This window comes from Ailuropoda melanoleuca, chromosome 1 (assembly GCF_002007445.2).
Source record: "Ailuropoda melanoleuca isolate Jingjing chromosome 1, ASM200744v2, whole genome shotgun sequence".
NCBI lineage: Eukaryota > Metazoa > Chordata > Mammalia > Carnivora > Ursidae > Ailuropoda > Ailuropoda melanoleuca.
Window position 1 is genome coordinate 104,960,202 of NC_048218.1, and position 25,028 is coordinate 104,985,229.

The 25,028-nt window shown below is 41.8% G+C and overlaps 1 protein-coding gene across 4 annotated transcripts in view; it reads right to left on the reverse strand.

The window, feature by feature from the left end:
- MME (membrane metalloendopeptidase) overlaps positions 1-25,028 on the reverse strand; it is a 105,996-nt gene that overhangs the window by 58,736 nt on the left and 22,232 nt on the right. For all 4 annotated transcript variants that reach the window (XM_034664186.1, XM_034664197.1, XM_034664204.1 and 1 more), the window contains 5 exons: positions 11,831-11,992; positions 10,783-10,863; positions 10,601-10,696; positions 10,364-10,482; positions 8,645-8,710 (listed from right to left, as the gene is read on the reverse strand). In XM_034664186.1, the coding sequence (XP_034520077.1) occupies positions 8,645-8,710; positions 10,364-10,482; positions 10,601-10,696; positions 10,783-10,863; positions 11,831-11,992 (524 nt within the window). The remainder of the gene's footprint in view (positions 1-8,644; positions 8,711-10,363; positions 10,483-10,600; positions 10,697-10,782; positions 10,864-11,830; positions 11,993-25,028) is intronic.

Below are 25,028 nucleotides of genomic sequence, written 5' to 3' on the forward strand. Positions count from 1 at the left end.
TTTTAAAATTGAAATTCGATTTTTCTATTTTGTCACGAAGAGAGCAATTAGTTACTAGGACAAGGGACAGAGCCACCTATCTTGATAGTCATAAGGTAGCCTTTGTTGGAGCCTTCATATGGTGAATCCTTTATGTGAAAAAGAACCCACCTCAATACCTATGCAGCCCTTCTTTTAAAAACAAAACATTGTAAATCCCAACTCCTACAAAAGCAGGTTCAAAGGTGATCATTGGTTTACGTGGTTTTATGGTAAAATCTGCAGTAGCAGTTTTGTGAGGTTTAAATTACACGCTATCAATGAGATGATATTTACTAACACCCAAGACCATGAATTGTCACTCTAAATAGAACTATCTTCATTTTGCAGGACCAGGCAAAGGTATTTAGAAATTGGCTCTGTTCAGAAATTGGGCTTCTCCTGCTTGGAAAAAAAAACTGGTATTTGTTGGTTGCCCAAGAGAAAGATAGCAACGACATTTGACTATTGTCCTTTAAACCTTAGTATCTTTGTTTATGAATAACAGCAAGACCCAGAGAGGAGCTGATAGCTTTCCAGTTAGATTGGCTGACATTTGGGTATGGCAACCACCTAAGGGTCAGGAGTTTCACTTCCAAAGATTCTGTTCCGGGACACCCAGCTCTTACCAATTTCCTGCATTCCCTTTCTAGGTAAAGCCTATGGAGCATGAAGTGACTGAGAAGTCACAGAACTGTGCTATTCTTAGCCACTGATGCCCAGGGATTTTTAATAATGTTACACAGAAAGTTTCCTGAAGGAACACACAGGGGACACCAAGCAGAAAAAATAGGTTTCCCATCAAAAAATTCTGTTATTGGGCCCCTGGGTGGCTCAGTCATTAAGCGTCTGCCTTCGGCTCAGGGCGTGATCCCAGAGTCCTGGGATCGAGCACCATATCGGGCTCCCTGCTCTGCTGGGAGCCTGCTTCTTCCTCTCCCACTCCCCCTGCTTGTGTTCCCTCTCTCGCTGGGCTGTCTCTCTCTCTCTGTCAAATAAATAAATAAAATATTTAAAATAAAAAAAAAGTCTTTTTTTTTCCCTCCCAGTTTAAACATCATTGTCAGGGAGCATGCAGCTGCCAGCACGTAGATTCTGCAGGACTGCAGAAATACAGAATCACACAGCCATTCCTGGGGACCAGAACGCAGAAGGAGCCCCTGATCTGAGCAGGAGAAACACAGCAACAAGAGGATCCACTGTGGTCTGGCGTGGGGACTCTTTGGAGCTTTCATCAGATTATTAATGAGGAGAACCTTATTGTGTAACTTCTAAGGCTTATTGCACATGTTTGGGAAAGATGCATGTAGTTCTTTTTATAAACCAGATTCAATCCATCTCAAAAAATGCTCTTGTCAACGCCACATAGCCAAGATGAGTCTTGTCATATTCACTAAGTCTCAAGTTTAAAAGCTCCTTTATGGGGGCGCCTGGGTGGCACAGCGGTTAAGCGTCTGCCTTGGGCTCAGGGCGTGATCCTGGCTTTATGGGATTGAGCCCCACATCAGGCTCCTCCACTATGAGCCTGCTTCCTCCCACTCCCTGCTTGTGTTCCCTCTCTCGCTGGCTGTCTCTATCTCTGTCGAATAAATAAATAAAATCTTAAAAAAAAAATGCTCCTTTATGTTTTGTTAAATACAGATACCTGGGCCGGGTAAACCTCCTGTTAGTCACCTGGGGCCCAGAGGGGACAAAATGAGGTCAGTAGTTTCCCTCATAGGATCTGTTTTATCAAGTTAGCCAAGCAGCAGCCAGAGTGATCTTTTTAAAAACCAAATCAAATTACATCTAAATTATCCACCCACCACTATCCCTAGTCACTCACCTTGTATCATATCACCTTGTTTTGTTTCCTATATAACACTACTGTCTGCATTCATCTTATTTCCTTAAATTATTTACTTGTTTCTTTGTTTTCTATCTCCTCCCATTAGAACATGAGTTCCAGGTGAACAAGGACATTTTCTGCCTTGTTTCCTTGGTATTTCTACTGCCTAGAAAAGTATTTGTCACATAGCAGAAGTTCAGTAAATATCTACTGATTAAAAAAATGAAGTTAAATTTTAAGTATACTAAGTTAAGTTTCCCTCACTTCCTGTGTCATCAGACTTTGAGTCTCGGCCCAAGTCTGGAACAGTTTCTCTCAGCTTGTATTTTGGATAAGTGGGAAAACAAAATCCCCTCTAGGTTTAACTGGGTTCCAGCTTGTACCTGGCTCATCTAAAGGACTGCAAACCTCAGCCTGTGCTCCTTCCTTCTCTCATGCTCTGCATTTTCTCTTATTCAGACACACAGACCCTGGATCATCTCTTTCTGGCTTCCAACCATCCTGGCCATGTTCCAAGTCCTCTATCCTTAACCATCAAACACCTCCATTTTTATAAACCCCCAGTTTTTCTAAGAGGATTCAATTTCTTCATGACTCTGAACTCTTCTCTGCCATGCCTCATAGCACTCACTCTCTCTTGTAGTTCTCATTTCCAATTCCTGCCCCACCTCCCCCGGCTCTCATTTGCTAGACCAGTGGTCCCCTCACTTTTCTTTTAGCCCTGAAATGGTCTGTTTAAATAAATAGCCTGTTGATGTACAAGCAAGTACAAGAAATGGTTTGTCCTGAAGTATGTACACGCGAAGGTGTGGGTCCACAGAGCCCTGCCGTTGACATACGCGAAGGGGTCTTAGGTTTGGAACCCACTACTCTGGCTGATTCTACCTTCTCAGACGAACAGCATAAACATATCTATAACCCAGTTATGCTCAAACATTTAAGGTTGCTAACCTACAGATTTCTTTACAAAAGAGGACAAGGTAACAATTAGCCTTGATAATCAAAAGAGGTTAAGAAAGGGAAGCTTTGAAAACAATTCCAATTTATCCCCAGAGAGTTCAGAGACTCTTCTGAAAGTGAGTGATTCCTTAAGAAAATTTAGGCCATCATTCCTTTCAGTGAATCAATCGATATACAAGAGCTTTCTCACATAAGTCTGGTTCCACTGAAAAATTCCATGGATGGGATGATTATTTTTATGGGTACTGTGTATCTTTCCTATTGTTTTCCTTGCATGAAATTTATGCCCTTGGAAGGGATAGAATTGTTTCAAAACTCACTACTTCTCTCCTTTGACGTAGCAGTGTGTCATTCGAGTTAATCAGAGTAGGTTTCTACTGCTTACAATTAATGCTCTTAACTGACACATGGACCATTTAATCTCTGAGTTTAAGCAAGTCATTTTACTTATTTGGGTCTCTATTTCCTCATTTGTAAGATAAGGGTTTGGACCAAATCCTCTAATGTCCCATTTAGCTGTTCAAGTCTATGCATGAGTAACCTTAATTATTAAGAAAATATATGATCCTGGGGCACCTGGGTGGCACAGTCCATTAAGCATCTGACCCTTGGTTTCAGCTCAGGTCATGATCTCAGGGTCATGAGATTGAGCCCCATGTCAGGCTCTGTACTCAGTGCGAGTCTGTTTGAGTTTCTCTCTCCTTCTGCTCCTCCCCCCGCTCTCTCTTTCACACTCTCTCTCAAGTAAATAAACAAATCTTAAAAAAGAAAGAAAGAAAGAAAGAAAGAAAGAAAGAAAGAAAGAAAGAAGAAAACATATGATCCTGTCATGTAAAAAATATAAGAATATATATCACTGGCTTCTATTGCCTTAGAGCATGTTTCCTCTTTAAGTGAGAGGGAAAGTACAGAAAACAAAAAGGAACAGAGGTGTTTAAGTTTAGAACAATAACCAGAGAAATACAATATGCATTTCTCAAAATATAAACTTAAAACTGCCAGAATAAAAGCACATAATAATTTTGAAAGGCAGGAAGGTCTTTCAACAAGAGAAAAATAGGTTTTGTCTTTGAGGAAGAAGGTGAGAAGCAGTTCTTGAAAAAAAATGCATCATCTATTTTCATTACTTAGTGGTGTAACAACACAAGGCATTTTACTGTTTTGAATGCCATACAATGATCACAACACAAAAATTCCATTTGGAGGGTATCAAAAGCAAAAAAACAAAAACAAACAAAAAACCAACACCAAAACCCAAAAGACACAACAAACAAACAAACAAACAAAACCCACTCTTCCAGGAGGCAGAATGGGGTTTCTTAGTAATTGTACTGTTTCCACTGTTCATAAGAAGTTTGGCTTAGGGCTATGGAGGCAGACTCCCTGAATGAGCTGGATATCCCCGAAAGAGGGGTCGAGGAGGACCTGGGGATACGGGCTTAGGTAATGATTTGATCAAGATCTATTATGATTAGGGTCCTTTTGATCAGAGGGGGTGTGACCCTCCCTCGTCCCAGCCCCCAAAATATCTGCAGAACCAGACTCCACAGTAGAGTTTGAAAATCACTAGCTAGAGTGCCAGGCAAAGAAGCCGGGCTTCTGTAGTCAAAGATGGAACGCCTTTCTTGGTGAAAAGTTGGTGACCTCACGTTAATCCTCAAAACTTCTCTTGGTTATTTCCAATAAAATAATGTGGAGTGCAAAAGTACAGAACCCACTGAACATGTGAATACATCTCAGGCAAACTGAATGTAGCAGAGAAAGAACTGGAGATTAAAATGAAGAAAAGGGATACACAGTTTGTAAGATGTGTGTAAGATGTGTAGGAAATACAGCCCATCAGCTACTGACGTTCTAGAGCTCACCCTTACCCCAAAATCAAGGTGAGGAACTAGCAGGGACCTTGAAGAGATTGGGTGCTTCTGCCTTCCTTTTCTTTTCTCTCTTCCCTGCCATCTTCCCCTTCAACTGTTCATCTCCTGATTCATTTAGTATTCATTTGATAATTCATAAGGGTCAGCATCCCACCTGGATACTGGAAATCAAGCAAAGAGTAACTGAGACCTGCCACTGTTCCCACGAATTTTACAGTTTCCTAAGGGGGGAAAATGACCTTAAATAAAAAAGTATCCAGAAGCCCATGTAATATGGGAACATAAAGGTATCTTCCTCTAGTTAAAAGTTCCAGGGAAGGCCTTCATGAGGAAATGTAATTTAAATGTCAATTTAAAAGCTGAGGAGAAAGGAAGGGGGCTGGGCAGGTGGTAGGTGTGTGTGGAACGTTCCAGACCAAGGGAACAGCACGTATAAAAGCCTGTAAGGGAGAACATCAATGCGGACCAATGATACACTGATACAATGATATTAAGACGTCTTCCAGCTTTCTGACTTTTCCACTAGATGTCATTTTGTTAGCCTATCCTTTTCGCCATTTTTTTTCCATGAAGCAATACAACACTGAGGAAAAAGTATTTAAGGGGGTTAACCTTTTTCAGAGATAGCAAGGAAGTGGGAAACTAGAATTAACTTTTTACCTGATAGCTGGTTAGGGATGCAGAACAGAAACTAAGTGAGGGATTACAGGTGGAAGTGACTGGCAGAGAGGAACAAATATCACGGGGGCAGGGGCGCCTGGGTGGCACAGCGGTTAAGCGTCTGCCTTCGGCTCAGGGCGTGGTCCCAGCGTTATGGGGATCGAGCCCCACATCAAGCTCCTCTGCTATGAGCCTGCTTCTTCCTCTCCCACTCCCCCTGCTCGTGTACCCTCTCTCGCTGGCTGTCTCTATCTCTGTCAAATAAATGAATAAAATCTTTTTTAAAAAAATAAATAAAAAAAAATATCACGGGGGCAATAAGAAAAAACTGGAATTTCTTCCGTGGCCACACATAGTCTCCCTCTTCCCCCTGCCACCTCCCTCTCCCCAAGTAACAGATTTTAAAAGAGGGGGAGGGTCCAGAAATAGTCTAGTAATTACCTATTTCCAGGGGGACTATTAGAATTTATCCCCTATGCCAAGTCCCTTCAGCTGGTTGCTTGGAGCTGGAGCACTGAGCTGAGAAGTATTCCAGGGACTGAGGTTAGCAGGAAAGGGCACAGTGACCAATAGCCCTATTTATGGAAGCAGGGTGAGGCAGCAAGCATGTTGTGTGTTTGTGAGCCTAATCCAGATCACCAAAGGGCACCTAACTTGAACTGAGGACTTCCAGGCTGGAAATGCCAGTGCTGCTGGGTTGTCTCTATCACTGGCTCATTTAAAGAACCCCACCAGTGTAAAGTACTGTTCTTACGAAGTTGGAATGATGTAATGGAAAGAGCAATAGACAGGGACAAAAGTTCCCATATTACATGGGTTCTGCTATTGCTTCTCTGAGTGTCCTAGGGCAAACCTCAGAGCCTCAGATTTCTCTCCCATGAACTTTGTAACTATATTACTCGTTCCAGATTTGATCACCAATGTGTTGTTTGACTATAAATATAGTATTTCCCAGACCAGCAGATGAAAACTGTGGCAGGACTGCTAAACACCTTTGGTGTCCAAGATCCCCTTCTTCCTTTTAGTAACAGAACTTTCCTCCCCCTCAACGAAATTTGAAAGAGGCACATACACGGCCACCCAGCTGAAGGCTGCATTTCCCAGCCCCCTTGATCTTTAGTTGTAGCCACACGACGATGTGCTAAGCAATGGAACGTATGCAACTTCTGAATCACTTACATGGAGAGAAATCTCTGCATTTTCCTTTGGCGTGAATTGTGAACAGAGCATTGGTGAACCAACTCTACCCAACTAGACTAATATCAAACACGAGAAAAGGTGGACGTTCGAGCAATAAAGTGGTCAAAGAGCTTCCTTCCTCGCCTGGACTGCCTGCCTCCTTCTGTACTATCACGGGAGATAGAAATAAGCTTCTCTCTGGTTGGAGCGTCACTATTTTTAGGTCTCTCTGTTACCGCAGCTTAGCCAGGACCCGACTAACTTACAAACTCAAGGGCATACGGGGACCAGGAAGCCAATATAAGTTAACAGTCATCTAAATAAGGACTGCTCAAACCTGGAGAACAAATGCCCGGTGGAAAGAAGCAAACAGCAGTGTCCAACTGCTACCACATGGGAATGCAGGCCGAGGGCTTCTAATCCTCATTTATCAAGGAATCTGGATTCTCAAGTAAAATCTACAATTTAAAAAAAATTGGCTACTAATCCAGAATTTAAAAACACAACAAAACCGCAGGTTAAACAAAAATGCCTCTTATGTAGACTCAAACCTATGACAGCCAGTGTGCGACCTGTTCCAGATGATGAGACAGAGCTGAATATAAAATGCACGAAGACACCCTCATCTTAACACAGCTTTTTTTTTTGGGGGGGGGGAATAAACTTTATTACATTAAATGTATGCACTGACTGCCAGGTCGTCCGTGATATCAGAGACGTTAAAGTACAAAAAAACCACATATTTTTAGGATTGGAAAAATCTGATGTTTTTAGGGCACAATCTTAAACATGAAAAACATTCCAGTTGATGATGACAATGTAATATAATGAGTCAAAAATGCCTCAATCACCCTCAACTCTGCAATAGGAAGCAGCTCGAAAAGCCTGTAATAGCTGCAACCCACACGGTAACTAGATTATCATGAACTCAAATACCCCACCTCCATTTGACTGTCTGTGCTACTAATCGGGGTCTTTTACAATATATCTTTTCCTTCATTTCAATGTTGGGTAGCCACTCAAAAAGATACTTTACAGGGGCGCCTGGGTGGCACAGCGGTTAAGCGTCTGCCTTCGGCTCAGGGCGTGATCCCGGCGTTGTGGGATCGAGCCCCACATCAGGCTCTTCCTGTATGAGCCTGCTTCTTCCTCTCCCACTCCCCCTGCTTGTGTTCCCTCTCTCGCTGGCTGTCTCTATCTCTGTTGGATAAAGAAATTTAAAAATCTTTAAAAAAAAAAAAAAAAAAGATACTTTACAGTGAATTTAGTCCATGTCGTTTGAACTTAATTATTAGGCAAAATAAATTTTGGCATAAACATATCTAGCTAATCATTTTCACGAAGCGGTAAATTCAGCCACACCAGTACATTGTAACCCATCAGGATCATCAAAAGTAAACTTAACTTACTTCTGAGTTACAAAACAATCACGAGGAAAACATTTATAGAACTAACATCTTTCACAAGCATCTGATAATCCATCACATGGCTGAGTTCATCTTGTGTTGTTTGTTACATCACTCAGCATAGGCACACGGACACAGCGTGAGTGCAGGAAGGCTCTGACACGATACGGAACACCCCAGGACGTCCAGCAGTTCTGTGGCTAGGATGCCCCTTGGCTCACGGACCAGTGTTAGAGTCAGAAGGTGGCCGCAAAGGTTGGTCTGAACCCGAAGCTCCTACCTAGGTAGTTCCCTAAAAGTCACACGCCAAAGCTCTGAAAGGGTACTGTGCGGAGTAGGATGCCTCACCGCAGACCACTCCCGGATCCTTGTTGGCGTCGGCCTAGACCATGATTCATCTGTTCAGTTTTTAAATGACTCAATTTATAGAGGAAATGAAACACTTAAAATTCACTTTTCAAAATGGGTCATCTGACTTCACTAGTAAGAATCGAGACACAAATCAGGAATTTCAAGTTTCCTTATTTCTCAAGAGACTTTCATTCATTCCGCTGAGAATATTCATTCAAAGGAAGCTTACTGTTATGTATGATATTAAGTGTCTGCTCTGAGTGAAGAATACAGAGGGTTAAGTTTAAATCTGGCCTTAAGTCTTTTTCATTATTTATACGTTTACACCAATTGTTTCTGCAGTTTTATGTTCCTGTTTGTTTGTTTACCTCTTCATATACTCCAGTGCATTCATAGTAGTCTCTGGAAGGGAGGCCAAGCCGAGGCTGGTCAATCTATAAAAGATACGGAAAGAAGAAAATAAACCGTTCAGTTGATCTGGGACAGCTGGACAACATCGCAGCATGTCTATCTACGTATGAACAAGATCCTAGTGTTCTTGCTGTTTATAAGGGTAACAATCAGACAAGAGTGAATACAAATTAGGCAATGGTTTCCACACCACTTGGAAGTATTACACTGATGGTAGTTAGGTAATCTGGAAGATTATGCTGCAGGTATTAGAGAAAAACCAAAGAAAACTTGAATGAAAATACACCGGGAAGGACTTTTTAATGCAAACGGAAGAGGCAGGCGGACAAAAACATGTTAGAATCTAGGACTTGGAAGTTTCTAAATTTACAGTTTGGCTCCCTAAGATCCTAATATGGTCTCCTGGGGGACATTCTCTTCTATGCTCACCCTTTATGGAGATAGAAAAAAAGAAAAGTGAAAACCCCTATGGTAACTAGAACTGCTTGGCTAGGGGAAATCTTGCCGGAGATTTTTTTCCTGACATTCCCTACCCTAGGGGGCTAGAGCGGGCTCCTCCTCGGTTCTCTCCTGCTCTGCTCAGATCCTGGCAGCTGGGTGTGTGAAAGAGGAAATGAGGCTCTGCTCTGGTGTGTCTGGTCCACTGTCTTCCAGTGAGAGCCACCTGGATGCACCCGCAGCTCTGTGATATTGCTTCCTATGAACTGCATGATTAGATGGGTACGGGGCAAACGACAGCGTGGACGGGTTAGAGTGAGAAAGCCAGCCACTGTAAAGAGCCCAGGACTATACAGAAGAAACAGAACCCAGAGGATTGGTATGGAAAAAGCCAGAAGGTGTCACCACATGTAGGGCTCGGCCCCTTTTCCAACCTCCAAACTCCCCCTAGGAAATCTCTTCATTGTGATCATGAGGCATGCTGGCACTTAAGAGCCAAATGAGTGAATTCTGGAAAGAGAAAGGGGTCCACTGTAGAAGAGAGCTGGGTTCAATCCCTTTTATGATTTTGATAAAAATGGCCATAAACATCTATGCAATAGTGACGTAAATATGAATCTGTGACTTGCAAATTTTGGGGTACTTTCTTTTACAGGAGACCAAATAGAAGCTCTGTGTTTTAGTCCGTTCCAAACATACTCATTGCGTATTAATCTCATCTTGGTGGCACCTTAAGTCAACCTAAATGAATGGCTTACATGAGAAAAAAATCTAACAAATCCATTTTAAAAAAATACTTTATTTACTTGCATTGAAAAAAGAGTTCAGATATTCTGTAGTAACCACCAAAATTGTATTCAAAAACCCTTTCCATGTTCTTTTTGGGAGCAATTAGAAATTTTTGGTTTCTAGATTTGCAATACTTATGTAAACCAAACCATGCTCCTTTCACGAACACACAGAGAAATCGGGTGCTTTTTCTAAATAGGAGGCCCTTTCATTTCTTAGTATGTAGACCTACGGTAGCAGAAGGGAGTGATGAATGTCTAAAACACCGCATTAAGAAAATACTATCAAAATTGGGAATCCAGGTATCGGGGACAGAGCACGAATTTATTACTATCCTGTTCATGCAATTCAAATGAGAATATGCATTATTTCTAAATATCAATAACAACGTGTGTAGACGTTTTCTTACAATTTAAAGATAACTTTGGCTGTCGGCCACACAAACTTACATGAATTATATGGTTCATAGAGTTCTTATCGTCAGTGCCCACAAAAAAATTAAGAATGACTTTTTTCCCATATTTAGAATTCAGTTGTGCAATAGATTTCTCAGCTGTCCAAGAAATACCTAAAGCAACGAAAGGTGAAATATACTTTTAGAAGCTTTAGTGCATTAATATGATATGATAATAACACAGATTTTACGTAGAAATTATTTTTTTAAAAAAGAAGGAAAACTGCCTTACCATATGTTTGCTCCCAGTTTTCTGTTGCTACTGGCCAATCATATATATCTGGTAACAGACTGAGAAGAGGTTTTCCACCTCTACTATCAATGGCAGCTTTTGGAAACAATGAAAAGAAATTCATTACAAAGTCTTTGCATATTGTGGCACACTGTTAACGAAATAAAATGGAAAGCACTTACTTTCATTTGTACATGATCTGTACAATGTTTTTGCTTTCTGCACTGCTACTATATCTTCAGTTTTGGGTTCCTGAAGAACATCTGAAATGGAGCATTTAATAAAACACATAATATAATTGCTCATTTGCAGCTCTAATTAACATTTGCAATGCAGGTGCAGGAAAAGCCTTGTTTTTGTGTATGTATGTTCACTCCCTCCCCATTCTAAACCCTATAGGAAAAGCTAAACCCCTTACAAGATCATTATTCCTAGTGCAGAACTGGGAGCCGATTTCATTAGCCGAGGTAGATGAAAGTCTTTCTGCCGAGATTATCTTTTTTGTGAACAGTGATGTGTACTGCTCCGCCATACATAAGTTACTTTTTTTTGAAATAGAGATTAAAAAGAAATAATAATGCAGAGGAATGTGGAATTTAATATGATAGTCTTCTTGATGGCTGGAAATAATTATCTTTGTGTGATTGTACTGTTCATGCTCCAAATAAATTGACTGACTTATTCTACTTGTTTGGATGTCTGAAAATAGCAAAAATTGTGTTTCTACAAAGTAACTTCTAGATGAGGGGGACAGAAGACGGAGGATAGCAGGAGACTAGACAAGGCTTCCTCAATTCCCAGGGAGAATGTCTTAGCTGGGTTACAATAAATATACCTACCCTGGGATGCAAATGTCAGTAACATCTTTAACACAGTAATGAAGTCAATCTTGGCTTCAGTCCAGCACCAGAGTGGAAAAACAATGGAGGAGGTGCTTAGTGGCAATCAATTAATTTCTTACTATGTGAAATGACATAAAGATGCCATCTCTAGGGATGACAGAGCTTTATCGTACGTGTACCCACACATGGAAGAAGGAATGCTGAGATGCCAACATTTGCATTTCAGTGCCACCGCCCTCAGAGTGACTTAGTGGTGAGCCGCAAAACTTGGAGGGATTATCGCCTTTAATCTTCTGTGACATTCTCCGTAATGGCTAAGAGTTGTATCTTTTAAAAATGGATATATTAAGAGAGAAATCTTTGATGCATAGACACAAACGCCACTAACCTTTCAAAACGACTTCTAGTTCATCTCTTAAAATGTCAAAGTTACTGTAACGGGAGCTGGTCTCAGGAATGACGTTGCGTTTCAACCAGCCTCCACAGGCATATTTAAAAAAGTCTGTACAAGGCTCCGCAGTAGCATCCATGTTCTGGATCAGTCGAGCGGCTGAAAGACCAGAGAAAGAACGGGATGAAATGAAGGGTGTTATTTCTTAAGTAGTTTGGAAGGAGGAACAAGAGCCTGTTGTTTCTCCTTTATGATCAAGTCAACTGACGCTCCTTTTTTCTTACTTATGTAACTGTGAGTTGAAGAGGAATGATGACTACGTACAGTCCTCCTCTCCTTTATTATAGTTGGTTGGGTTTATTTCTAAGAGGTCTCGGTCCTCCCATCCTACAACTCACCTCCACCTCCAAATAACTGAGGTTCTTGCCAGTTCCTATCAAAGACGAAAAAAGAACACCAGTCGGCCTCAGCCAGCCTGAGCCTGGGGCTGACCCAAGGTGGCTCTTCTCTCTAATCACTTTAGCTGCTGACTCTACTCTTCAAGGTGCTGTGACTTCTGAACGTCTCTGAGACTCTAAGGGATGTGGGATTGTTTTTTGTTTTTTTGTTTTTAAGTAATCCCTACATCCAACGTGGGGCTCAAACTCACAACCCCAACATCAAGAGTCGAATGCTCCATGGACTGCCAGCCAGGCGCCCCTGTGGGACTGTTCATGGATTTTTCCATTTCAGTAAAGATCTAAAGCTGCCGTTATTACTTCTTGGACCTTGCTTACAATATTTTTGCAATTCAAATTTGACATCTGATTTGCATTTGTTTATGTAGAGTCTGTCATTATAAAATTGGCTGTAAGCTTGTTAGCTTTTCTTATGTCCACTCTTTTATCTTTGGGAACCGGGATGAAAATGCAAATGAACCAACCCGGAGTATTTACAGTGTGCAGAACACTGACTGTGCCGGGGGCCGCAGCTGATGGAAGGATGCATAAAGTAGGAATTGCTGCCACTGTGGCTATCACGTACAGGTGGCCCCACGCCTACAGTTCCTGCACCTGGAATAGTGAGAAAACCTTCCCACTGTCCTCTCTACGTTCCTTCTCCCACAAGTTGAACTGTTCTGCAGTGAAAACAAAAGAGCAATTGAGAATTCAGCTCTATCGAGAGAGTGTAAGTTCTCAAATGAGCTTTTGAAAATACTTCGCTTTCTGAATTAATTAATTAATGAAAAACTTCAAACAATGGCTGAGATGTGTGGATTTTTTTCAACTGGGAATGGTTCAGTCTATTTTCCAGCTGAACGTCAAGTCCCTCCTTCTCACCACCTTCTGGGCGTGTTTGCTTGGCTGCCCCATCAGGCTCCGTGTCTCTGATGCTAAACTATGGGTCATCTCCAGACCAGTCCTCTCTGGACTTGTGCACACATCTGTACAACACGACTCCTCGCATGGCCTCCCAGATTTGAGCCTTGGGTAAAACTCTGTATTTCCCCCTGCCCTTTAGGCTTCTTGGTAACTCCTTTGCCTCTTTTCTGTACTCTTGCGATGATCAGTTTCTATTTTCACTCCCTTTTAACTAGAAGTCCCCCAACTACTCATCATACTAGTACCCTCTTCCCTCCTTGGATATATTCCCCACATCCTTCACAAATGAAACATCCCCAAATACACTTTTGCTAGTCATTCTGTCACTGGAAAATGTCAGTGGCTTGACACTGAACAGGTTAAATTACGAAACTCTTTAAGCTGGCCTCTCAATCTTTCCGAGACTAATGAAAAGTCTCTCTCTCCCTTCTCTCCCACCTCCCCCACCCCGTGTTTTTACACAAACTCTCTGCTCCAACCACATAGGCTTGCTCCTTGTGCCACAAACACTCCTGGGTTTCTCTACCCAGTGCTATTGCTTCTCTCCCCCTCACCCCATCCTTCTAACTTCTCTTCCCTTTCTTAGCAAATGCTACCCACTATTCAGGCTTCAGCCTATGTCCTGTCTTTTCCCTGAAGTTCCCATGACTCCACACTTCAGGGACTGTTTCTTTCTCTGAACTCCTGAGAGCTCATGTCCTCACTCAGTCCTGACTGCTCAGATGAGGTTTCTCATTGTGGACACCCACTCTGTCTTCCTGACCATTCTGTTGATGAACTTAGCCTCTTTGTATTCCCATCATCTAGCACCTCATAAAAGACATGCACAAATGGCTATGTGTGACCACCATACTGAGTCATCTGTGAGTCCTACTCCCTCGTCCTACACACCCCTCCCCCGTCCTGCAGGTCAGACCAGTTCTCATCTCACGGCCTCCGGTCCATCCCATCCTTGCAATGCCCACTGTTTCTGCTCTGTTTCGGGTCCTCCTCTTAGACTCTACCCAAGCCCTTTCACCCAAGTTATGACCCCAGGCTTCTCCCCATTCTAATCCATCCCGGGTGCCAGTCCAATTATTGCTGTAACATTTTCCCATGCCATTTTCACTCCAATGTTTTCAATATGCTCTGTCTGCATTTATAATAAAATCCACAAAAATATATACATAATATGAATATATAATAAAATCCACACCTGAAACTAATATAACACTTTATGTTAATTATACATGAATAAAAAGAAAACAAGTAAAGTCGTGGATGGAATAAATGACTCTGGGAGAAATTGAAAAGAAAGAGAAAAAATCCAGATCCCACAGCATATTCTCACTCTGATATATCCAGTGAAGCTTCTCTTTCCCCACTTCCTCACAGGCGCCATCGGCCCCAATTTAAAGGACCATGTTCAGTTTCTGCTGTGAATACCTATAGTTTTCTGCTTTTGTATCTCTGACCATGGTGCATCAACCCCTATTAAAATATCCTTTTTAATTTTTTCATGTTTAGAGATTTCAGAGATTTCCAAGGCTCAGTGCAAATCCTCCTTCTGAAGGGCTGTCCTTACAAAATCTGTATCAGCCGCCATCATAGTCATTTTTGTTGTTGTTTGGTAAAAACCATGATCCCCTCATCTAGACTGTGTGGTTCCGGTAAAGAAGGGAATGTGCCTTCCAGGTCTCTTACAGAGGCTAATGTTGAACTCAATCAAGATTTGTCAGGAAAAAACTCTAACTCGAAACATCAGGTAGAGATGACAAAATTGATTTTAAAAAGGTAGAGAAAGTAACTCCCTTAAACGTTGAAGGAAATGAAGACATGATGACAGGGGAAGTGAAAATAAAGACCCTAAACACTTGGGGAATTATCATGTAAAAAATGAAAAACCAGAAAATTAGAGCCTGAAAGAAGTGCTAACCAAAGATGTTCTAAGCATACATTTTTAGCAATTTTATGTAACTCTGGTCTTTTAAAATACTTTTAAGTATTTAAACTGAATGTTGTAGAGGCAACTGCCATTTTGGGAGCACTTCCATTTTCTTCCTCTCCCTGGGAAAATGGATGGTTTATGTCCTAACCCCACAAGAGGCAATAAACTCTAAGAGGGGAAGAGCAGCGAACGAGTAATGAGTGAGTAGAATGAACAAGGACAGTAGCGAACAAGTCTTACTGCCTATTTGGAACCATCTCATGCTCTTTTAAACACCTTGAACAGAAAGGAGGAGCAGTGGAGCAGCTCTCTGCTCGTGAGCGCAAACCCACTACCATGTGAAATGCCCCAACACTTCTCACGTCGCCCACAAAGGAAACAAATGATCCTTCCCCTCTTAGGCTGAATTCCTACTTGAAACCCAGTTAAAACTACTTATATCTGGAAAACAAGCCAAAGCAGCAGTGTTCAAACAATTTGTGAGGGCTATGCAGGCCAGAGATAGGAAGACGCAACTCTCCAACTCCTTCCCATGGCGCTTTTTAAATTTCCCTTTGACCAGAGAGCTCATCTGAGCATGGGCGCTTCCAATCACTTCAAAGGGCGCTCTCTGTTCTGGTGAATATTTTGGGGCCATGGGCCAAGGCAAGTCATGGGCTAGCACTTTTTTGCCGGGTCTTTGATCAAGCTTTCTTTAATCTCTTATCGTGGGTTTGATTCTCGGTTTGCACCTTATCCTCCGGACCTCCTCTGTGCTGACTTTTCTTTGAAGTCAGCGGTAGACTTGTGGGCAGAAGGGCTGTAGGAAACAGACACATGACTGTCAAACAGGTTGTAATTGTTTTTATATTTTGCACTTTATTTTGAATTACTCAACCTCTCCACAGAGCCACACCTGGGCCTTTCAGATGTTTCCTTATCTGTGTGTTTCTGACTTCTGAGTAAACAAATGTGGTTTAAAAACAAATAAAATGATTCACCTTCATCAGTAGACATAAAAAATGATGTCGTAGAGGCAAATGTATTGACATGGAATGTTACTGACCAGATGTGCATGAAGTGAAAGAAACAGTATTTATGCTTTTAAACAAATCTATATAAAAGCACCGGGAGTCTAAAAGACGTTTACAGCAGTTATATCTGGGTTGGTGGGTTATGAGTGTGTTTAATTTTGTATTAGTTGCTTATCCTTATTTTCCAATTTGTATTAGATGAACATGCATTGCTTTTGCAATAAGAAAAAAAAGCATTTTTAATTTAAGAAAATAGTCACATAAAGACAAGAAAAGTAATCTTCTATTAATAATGAGCTTATTTCTTATGAATGACAATTCCAAATGTTCTAGGCTGATAATATATGACACACCGTTTTTTTTTCCTAACTAATCTTCTTGTAACAGTCTCCCAACTTCCTTGACTATAGGAATTTTAAAACAAGCTCAACTACCATCTGGGAAGTTATTAATTACTGTATTCATTACCAAGGGTCCGTTGTAGAGGCATGGATTAGACGATGCTGTATAAACTGAGAAAATGTCTGGGGTCCTTAAATTAGGTGGACCTGTTTTGAGTCCCTGAGCTTCACCATTTTTCAGTTGTATAAGATTAAGTAATTTCCCCAAGATCAAGCAGCTAGTAAATGATGGAGCCCCAAGGCTTGCACTTAGGCTCCCCTGGCTCCGAGTTCACCACCCACCTCCCTCCAAATTTTGGGTAGACCAGAGGGGTCTGTGTCAGAAGCAGTGATTTGCATTCTCTCCCTTCCTTTCCACTCCTTCTCAGTTGCCCTTTATTCTCCCCTTGCTCTCTACTTCCCTCCCTCCCTGCCACGCCATAAGCATGGCTTCCCTCCTTCCCTAATGTCAACCTTATCACCAGCAACTAGCCCTGGGTCAAAGTAGGAGAAAGCATCAGGACTTGGAGGGTCTGTAGAACCCAGAAAGAAGGAAGAGGTTAAAGCAACAACAACAGCAATAACAACAACAGATGAATTTTTCCCAGCACGGCAAGCAGGTAGACAGGAGGCATGGAGCCCAAAGGCACTTCCAGATGTGCATCTTCCTGCAGGGGGCGTGTAGCAGGATTCCTGCCTAACTGATCTTTGGATATAATCCACTGGGTTCTGGAGAGTGAAAATTCCCAAGGATATGGTTCAGAGCAGTACTTTTCAACCCTGGCTAACCAAATGAATCACCTTACAAGCCTTTTAAGCAACCAGATGCCCAGGATTCATCCCTGATCAAGTACATCAGAATCTGAGAGGTGATCCAGTCATTTTTTTATGGCTTCCCGAGTGGTTCTAATAAGCAGCCAGGGGAAAACCATCAGATTAGAGAACAGAGAAACATGGAAAATGAGGACAAGAGAATCCAATGTCAGAAAGTAAAGACGGTCTCATCCTTAGATGAATCAGGCATATTTCTTCTTGCTTTTCCAGTCTGTATGAATGGGTTCCCATCGTGACAACCTGTATTTCTAAGTGCACTTCAGTCCCTTACAAATCTCTGGCACAGTATTGTAGGAACCACACATGTGTCTCCTGCGTACAAGCCCACTCGCCCCCCCACCAGGCCTCCACTCTACTCTATTGCCTTTGGCCTCCACAACCTCTCGCCCTAGACCCCATCCATTACCCAGCTCCTGGCATAGAAGCTGTGTGAAACAGCCTTTCTTTCTTCTGTCACTGCCCTGGAGAAGTCCCAAAGAGACTCCTGGTGCCTCCAGGTAAATAGCTAACTTATATTTTACCTCCACGCCCCCCTCTCCCAAGAACAACAAGGACCAAATAGGCCTGGTTTGGGGGAGACTATAAGAGCAAAACCTGCATTCTATTCAGAATTATGTCTCTTCTCTGATGGGCAAGGCTTTGTTCAAGGGACATTTTTGTTGAGCTTGACTTCGTATTCCTCTAAGATGTGCTCTCTCTAATCTCAGGAGGCTCCAGGGCCTCTCAGGCGATGGACCTGAGGCACAACCACGCCACCAGTGGCCAGACATGATTAGACATGATGAAATGCCAGTTACACTGGAATTCCTCTATCTGTCACCTCAAGAAGAGGAGATCCTTGGTCTGCCTTTGAATTCCAATGACTTCCATGCCACACTCTCCCCCTTTCCTATCTATATGTCCTGCTTTTTTAATTTAAAGATTTTATTTATTTATTTATTATTTATAAAGATTTATTTATTTGAGAGAAAGCATGCGTGCATGTGCACATGAGTGGGGGCAAGGAAGAGGCAGAGGGAGATAGAGAAGCAGGCTCCCCCCCTGAGCAGGGAGCCCGATGTGGGGCTTGATCCCAGGACCCGGGGATCATGACTGGAGACGAAGGCAGACACGAAGGCAGACACTTATCTGAGTCACCTAGGTGCACCTATACCCTGCTTTCCAACAACATCAATAGTTTGCTAACTGAAAACAGGAATTTTGGCACTATGCACAAGAAATATTTCAATGTTTATACATGTACATTCCCTAGGGGCTAGTTTTCTGGTTGTGTGTGTGTGTGTTTTAAAGAAATTTCTGCATGTGTCAAGTGCTCCTGGTGAAACTGTCAGTAAAATAAGGGAAATCTGAAATAAATATGAATGCCACAGTAGCAAATAAATAAACTGGGTAACATAGAGCTTTGTGCTGTGGCACTTTATTGGGGACTTAACATCATTTAATGTTGGTTCCTACTTAGTAGATCACTGATGCTTTTCCATGAGAATGAATTCATGGGAATTATGAACATGGTCAATTCTTTTTATTTGATGAATAACACTGAATTAGCATGTACAGAGTCACTGACCCTTGGGGAAATACAGGGTTAGGTTCTTATAAGCCTCTGATTACACAGCATTTTCATCAAAGGATCAATATGTAATCTTGTTTTATGTGTGTTTTTATTTAATTGAAAGACGTTTTGTTTAATATACATCATTGACTCATTCATACTGAACTCATGGCCAATAACGCCACAGCTCAATACGGAACAAAGCTTACCTAGCACTGGTTTTTTCCTTTGTAAGGCACAACACAGCATTCTGGTGCTTAGAAACACTAACGGCACTCAGCACTATGTCTGGGAGCCATTTTAAATCAGAAAAGTACCAACAAAAAGCACAAAAAGTTCAGAAAATATGGCACTGAGCAGACCGAGAGAAGGGTCCTTGCTTACGGTCCTTGTTGGACCTCAGCTGGGACACACGTGGAGGGCGACTCACATCTTTCACCAATCTGCTCAGGTCTGCAAATGACCTGAAAAGCACCAAGAGTATTGATTCTGGGGTTACAAATAAATTTTAGCCAGTAGGTGAGTTAGTAAATAGGGAATTCACAAATAATTACAATCGACTATACTTTTGTCCGTTTTTTCTTTGAGGCTTTTGAACTATCCAGGAAATGTACAAAACAGGCAACGATATTAAGTGGGAATGGATTCAAAGAATTTCACCCTCAATTATTAAAATTATATTTTAGTGTCAAACATTTTAAATAGGTTAGGCACCTATTTACAACGTAAGTGCCATACATCTGATTCTACAAAAAAATTTCTTTCCTGGCCCTCTTACTCTGCATAGAGCTAAGGTTTAGGGAATGGTACATGAGCAAAACTGTTTTCAGCTTATTCTCTCCTAATCAGCCCAAGCCCTTGGCTTTTTGACTCGAACCACACAACATTTTCATTTCATTACCTTAAAATCACTATAATCAGCCTGGCTTATGACTGTTCTGGAAGTGTCCAGGAGAGGTTAGAGAAATGTTGGAGTACCCAGGAACAAATGCTCTTGTAAAGACCTTAGGACACCCATTTCTGACCCAACCTTCTGTCCTAAATGCTTGCTTTATTAATAGACACTGAGCCTGATATTACTTACCAGGCAAATTTGACAAGTTAAAAATCTTTTTTGACAACATTCTGAAAGTATTGCTGACCTCATTCCCCTGCTGCTACCCTCCTCCCACCATCCCCCAGCCAAAATTAAGGCAAAGTCAGAACGTTTTGAAAGAACACAAGGAAAATGCAATGTAATCACAACGGGTCACAAAGGACTCCATTCAAAAGGCAGTAATGTGGAAACTAGAATCAAGGGGACCATTCCTGAAGGGAAAATGACTGAAAATTAGCAAACGCATAGACTAATGCTAATAAAAACCAAATGGTTTTCGTTACAAACATTCGGATTCTTCCACGGTCCACTCCTCACTTTTAAATGAAATCCTTGTCCCCAAATTGCTTTTGTGTTACCTTGGTTAAAGAAAGGTTGGCGGTGGGGTGGGGGGAAATACCTGATGCTGAATATAATCTAGACTGAAAGTTTATCATTTAATCAACCACTCCCTGTCAACCACTAGTGAAGTTCCAGCTAAGCCGAGGTCAAGTCTTACACTAGTCTAATTCATCAGCACGAAGAAAATCCATCACTATACATTCGTTCAGAAACTGTCTGTGGATTTAAACAAGTAGATCTGAGGGAAGCATAGTGAATTATTCTGTAGAGCTGCAACTCTCAAGAAAGGAGACAAATTGGGGCCCCTGGCTGGCTCAGTGGGTAGAGCATGCAACTCTTGATCTCAGGGTTGTGAGTTCAAGCCTCATGTTGGGGGTAGAGATCACTTAAAAAAAATCTTTTTTTTTAAAAGAAAGGAGACCTATTATTTTGTGTTTTTAGCTTGAGGAATTATTAGTTTATTTTCTATATGCATATGACCAATTTACCTTAAATGTATAGACAAAAATACACACGTATGCATATACACACTTCTAAACGGTTAACCTGGAATCCATTTGTTATCAGATTTACAGATAAACTCACTATCAGATTCACATATAGAGTATAAACTATAGGAACTTCACTTGGGTTCAGCCAAAGATGCTCATGTAATACTATTACCGCTACTAATAATAATAATAGTCAAGGGTTGACATGTGTTAGGCACCAAGCACTTACTGCATGAGAGGCACTTTTCTAAATTCTTTAAAATTTGTTTTCATTACACTATATATGGTAACTCTATTTTTGTCCCCATTTTAGAGCTGTAGAAAATGAGGACGGCTGTTGAGCAACAAAACCAAGATTTGACCTGAAGCAGTGGTGGCCAGAGTCTGAGCTCTTCTGTGATGTTAAGTTGCCTTTCTGGCTTTAATTTTTTTTTCCTTATTAATTGCTCTGCACAGTAAGACCTGTTACCTGTATTTTAAGGAAATCTAGGCACAGAGTGGTTACACGCCTCAGATCACCAATAAGACTTTAGACAGAGTGTAGGTTTAATTTTAAGTTCATGTTTTTAATACAGTATCATTCTTCCATAACCAAATAACATTAAAGAAATTTCTGAAGCTACATAGAGAGGGGACAAGAATCCAAATTAAATTATATGGCAACAAGTTTTTTTTGGGGGGGGCGGGGTTTGATACCCAATTAAGGTTTTAATTGTTCTAAAACATGAGTATAGCTACAGAATTCTTTTCACCTCATTTGGCCCTGAATTTTAGAATTTGTCGAGATAATCACAGAAATCTCAAGTCTAATGGACCCACAATAATAATCCTTTTTTGGCTCTCCCCAGATTAGTGAAACTCTTCGGCCTTATCTTACAGCCCATTTAAATGAATGGCTCAGAGCCAAGAGAGGACAGTCAATAATTTTCCAATAGGGATTCCTCCAAAATTCACAACCCAAAATATATTCTGTGAGTAATGGAAAGCTCTGAAACTGTGTTACAGTTAAGTTAAAGTGTCATATGTCTAAAAATAATTTTTTTTGCAGGTCCAATTTGCATTTTGAATCCTAAAAGATTCTTTGCTAGCAAAAAGCTATGAGACATTCTACTGCAATTTAAATACAATATATCACTTAAAATAAGTTATCAGGGCTGCATGTTGATTATAATGTTAATGAATAAAAATGCTCCTTTTTGAGGCAAGATATTGAAGGTGATGAAAAAGGCTACGTTGTTCCCTCAGTAAGTCCCGTAAGATAGACCCCAAGCTCCCTGGACATAGGCAGCTGGGTCTGAAGAGGAAGCAGGGAGCTTACATACCCATGTTTCTCCCATTTAAGCATTTTGTTATTTCAGGTCATGTTATGGAACAAGAATGAGTGGAGCAACTTTACTAATAGGCAATTACTGAGAATAACTCAAAACATTCTGCCTTTGCATCAATTTTGGTTAGAGAGTGGTGCAAAAAGATCACAGCAGGAGAAGAAGCTGGGTCATCAGTGATTTTAGAACACTGAAGTCAAAACCGGTCAAGAAGGCTCTTCTCTAGTGAGCGCTATTCAATTCCATACGTATAACAAACTAAGTGCTTAGTTGACATAAGGTTGTGTTTGGCTCCACATGTTTATATTTTTTAATGAATAAACAGCTCATTTATATTATCGAAGACACAGAGGATTATGCTAAATCACTTGCCTTCTCCAAAAAAGTTTCCTCCTTGTGGAGCATGAAAAGACTCCGAAACTTTTCATTTCACCCTTGACAAATATTTTTGAGCCCCACCCCCATATTTCGGACGCTATTCAGAACTAAACGCACCATGGTGAATAAACAGGTATAATCCCTGCCCTCAGCGCTTGCAGGTTTTCCTCCGAAACAAGACTGTTTCTTTCATAATGTACGTGAACTCCTCTAACGTAACTGTGTCTAGATGTGCGCGGTTCTCATTTTCAAATCGCTAAGCTAAGCCAGTACTCCGTGGACGAGTAAAGCTCCTATTTTATATGTAAGACAAAGAGTCACGTGCGGTGTGTCTGCGTGCCTGCGGTCGCACGTGTGAGCTGACCACGAATCTGAGCAAGCGTGCTGTGAATGAAGCAGCCAGGGACACGGAAAAACTGTAACATAGCTACTTCGGGCACCCAAGAGAAGGAATGCACAGGGGCTTCCTGAAACGAGGGTGGAAGTGGGTTATGGAGAAGAGCAGGAGCTCGGAGAGAGCTAGAGGCGGACAAGAAGAGCCGNGACCACGAATCTGAGCAAGCGTGCTGTGAATGAAGCAGCCAGGGACACGGAAAAACTGTAACATAGCTACTTTGGGCACCCAAGAGAAGGAATGCACAGGGGCTTCCTGAAACGAGGATGGAAGTGGGTTATGGAGAAGAGCAGTAGCTCGGAGAGAGCTAGAGGCGGACAAGAAGAGCCGGACTAGTGGTAATGTGGGTCCGAGAGAGCTGGAAATACTTACCTGAGTGGGAAATGAGTTGAAAATTCTCCCTGAAACAGGACAATAGCAGGAAAGAGAAATACCTCCAGAAACTGTTTACTTGCTGGCCTGATTGTAGCTTAGGACAGTAGAATTAGCAAGGTAAATGGAATTACTGGGAAGAGAGTGGCTGTCTTTGCTGCCAGCAGAGGAGACAGATGAGACAGAGAAGGGAGGAACTCAGGACCCTTGACAGAGAAACACAGAGCCGAGAAATCTGCCTTCTGTACTCAGGACAAAGCCTGAATGAGGACACTTCTTTGTGGCCATATTTGTATATCAGGTACCCTGACAAATCACTTTGCCTAGACAGCAGTGGTTTTGTGACCTCACAATAAGGAACCTGAGAATAAATATAAGAAAATAAATAAATAATTTATTTATTCAACCAATATGTATTGACAACTTACTATGTGCCCTGCACCATGCTAGGTGCTGTAAACAGAATAATAAGTAAGATAGGGGCGCCTGAGTGGCTCAGTCGTTAAGCGTCTGCCTTCGGCTCAGGTCATGATCCTAGGGTCCTAGGATCGAGCCCCACATCAGGCTCCCTGCTGGGTGGGAAGCCTGCTTCTCCCTCCCCCACTCCCCCTGCTGGTGTTTCCTCTCTCCCTGTGTCTCTCTCTGTCCAATAAATAAAATCTTTTAAAAAAAAAAAAAGAATAATAAGTAAGATAGACAGAGTCGAAGCCTTTATCACAGTGGGCAAAACTAGACATTGGAGAACTAACTACAAGTGAGATGTGAGTCAAGGGTGTGTGTATAAGGAGTGCTAGGACTGAAGGAAGAATTAGCTGGGCAAAGGTGGAGAGAAGAGCATTTCAGTCATTCATTCTTTGGTCATTCAACAAATATTTGAGTCAGGTACCAAGCTGTTTTCCAGGTAGAGAAGGTGGGTGATGGCCTTGACATATGAAGACTGAAGTGTAAGGGGCTAAGGGTGTGGAAAGGTTGGCCAATCTCTGAAGGAGGGTTGCAGGATGGATAAAGGATAAAGAGCTACATTCCCAAAGCTGCAGTACCCGGGAGGAGCCCTACTTGTCTCTGACTAGTGGAAACAGACAGCTGGGAGCTAATAAGCAGGGGCATGGCCGTTGTTACCTTGCCCAGTGTAGGGGAGGGTTCTGATCATGGGAAAGAGCATTTACTCTGGAGGAGGCTGCAGGCAACAGCCAGCCTTGTCCTGTAAGTCCTCATCATGGGCATGTCACGGAGACAGCTTTTCTTTTATTTTCCATCTCCATGGCTGGACACAAAGTTCCAAAGCATCTCTTGGACACATGCCCTGACTAATCGGCTTATGCTTTCCTGAACCCTCGCTTGGATGGATCTTCTCCATGAATCCACAGATCTTGTGGACCACAGACATCAAGCTGCCGGCTGACCTCCTCTATGTTTTATACATCACGGCATCATTTGTATGGCCATATGGCGAGGTGAGAGATGGAGTCTGGGATCATCAACGATGACGAGAGTTATCAGTACGAGATGTGCAATTCCTGAGAAATAGCTCAAAGTATATTCCACAGAATATAAAAGCAATAATAATTGTAGGTACCCTCCCCACCCAGAGCAAGGGATCTAATCCTAATACTTTGCACAATGTGTCGATAATGGACATTCCAAAAGAATCCTTCCTTCTCAGTTAAGTAAGTCTTCTCATAGTAAATTGTCGCCATCTGTTATTTAAAAGCTTTGAAGAGCACACATGT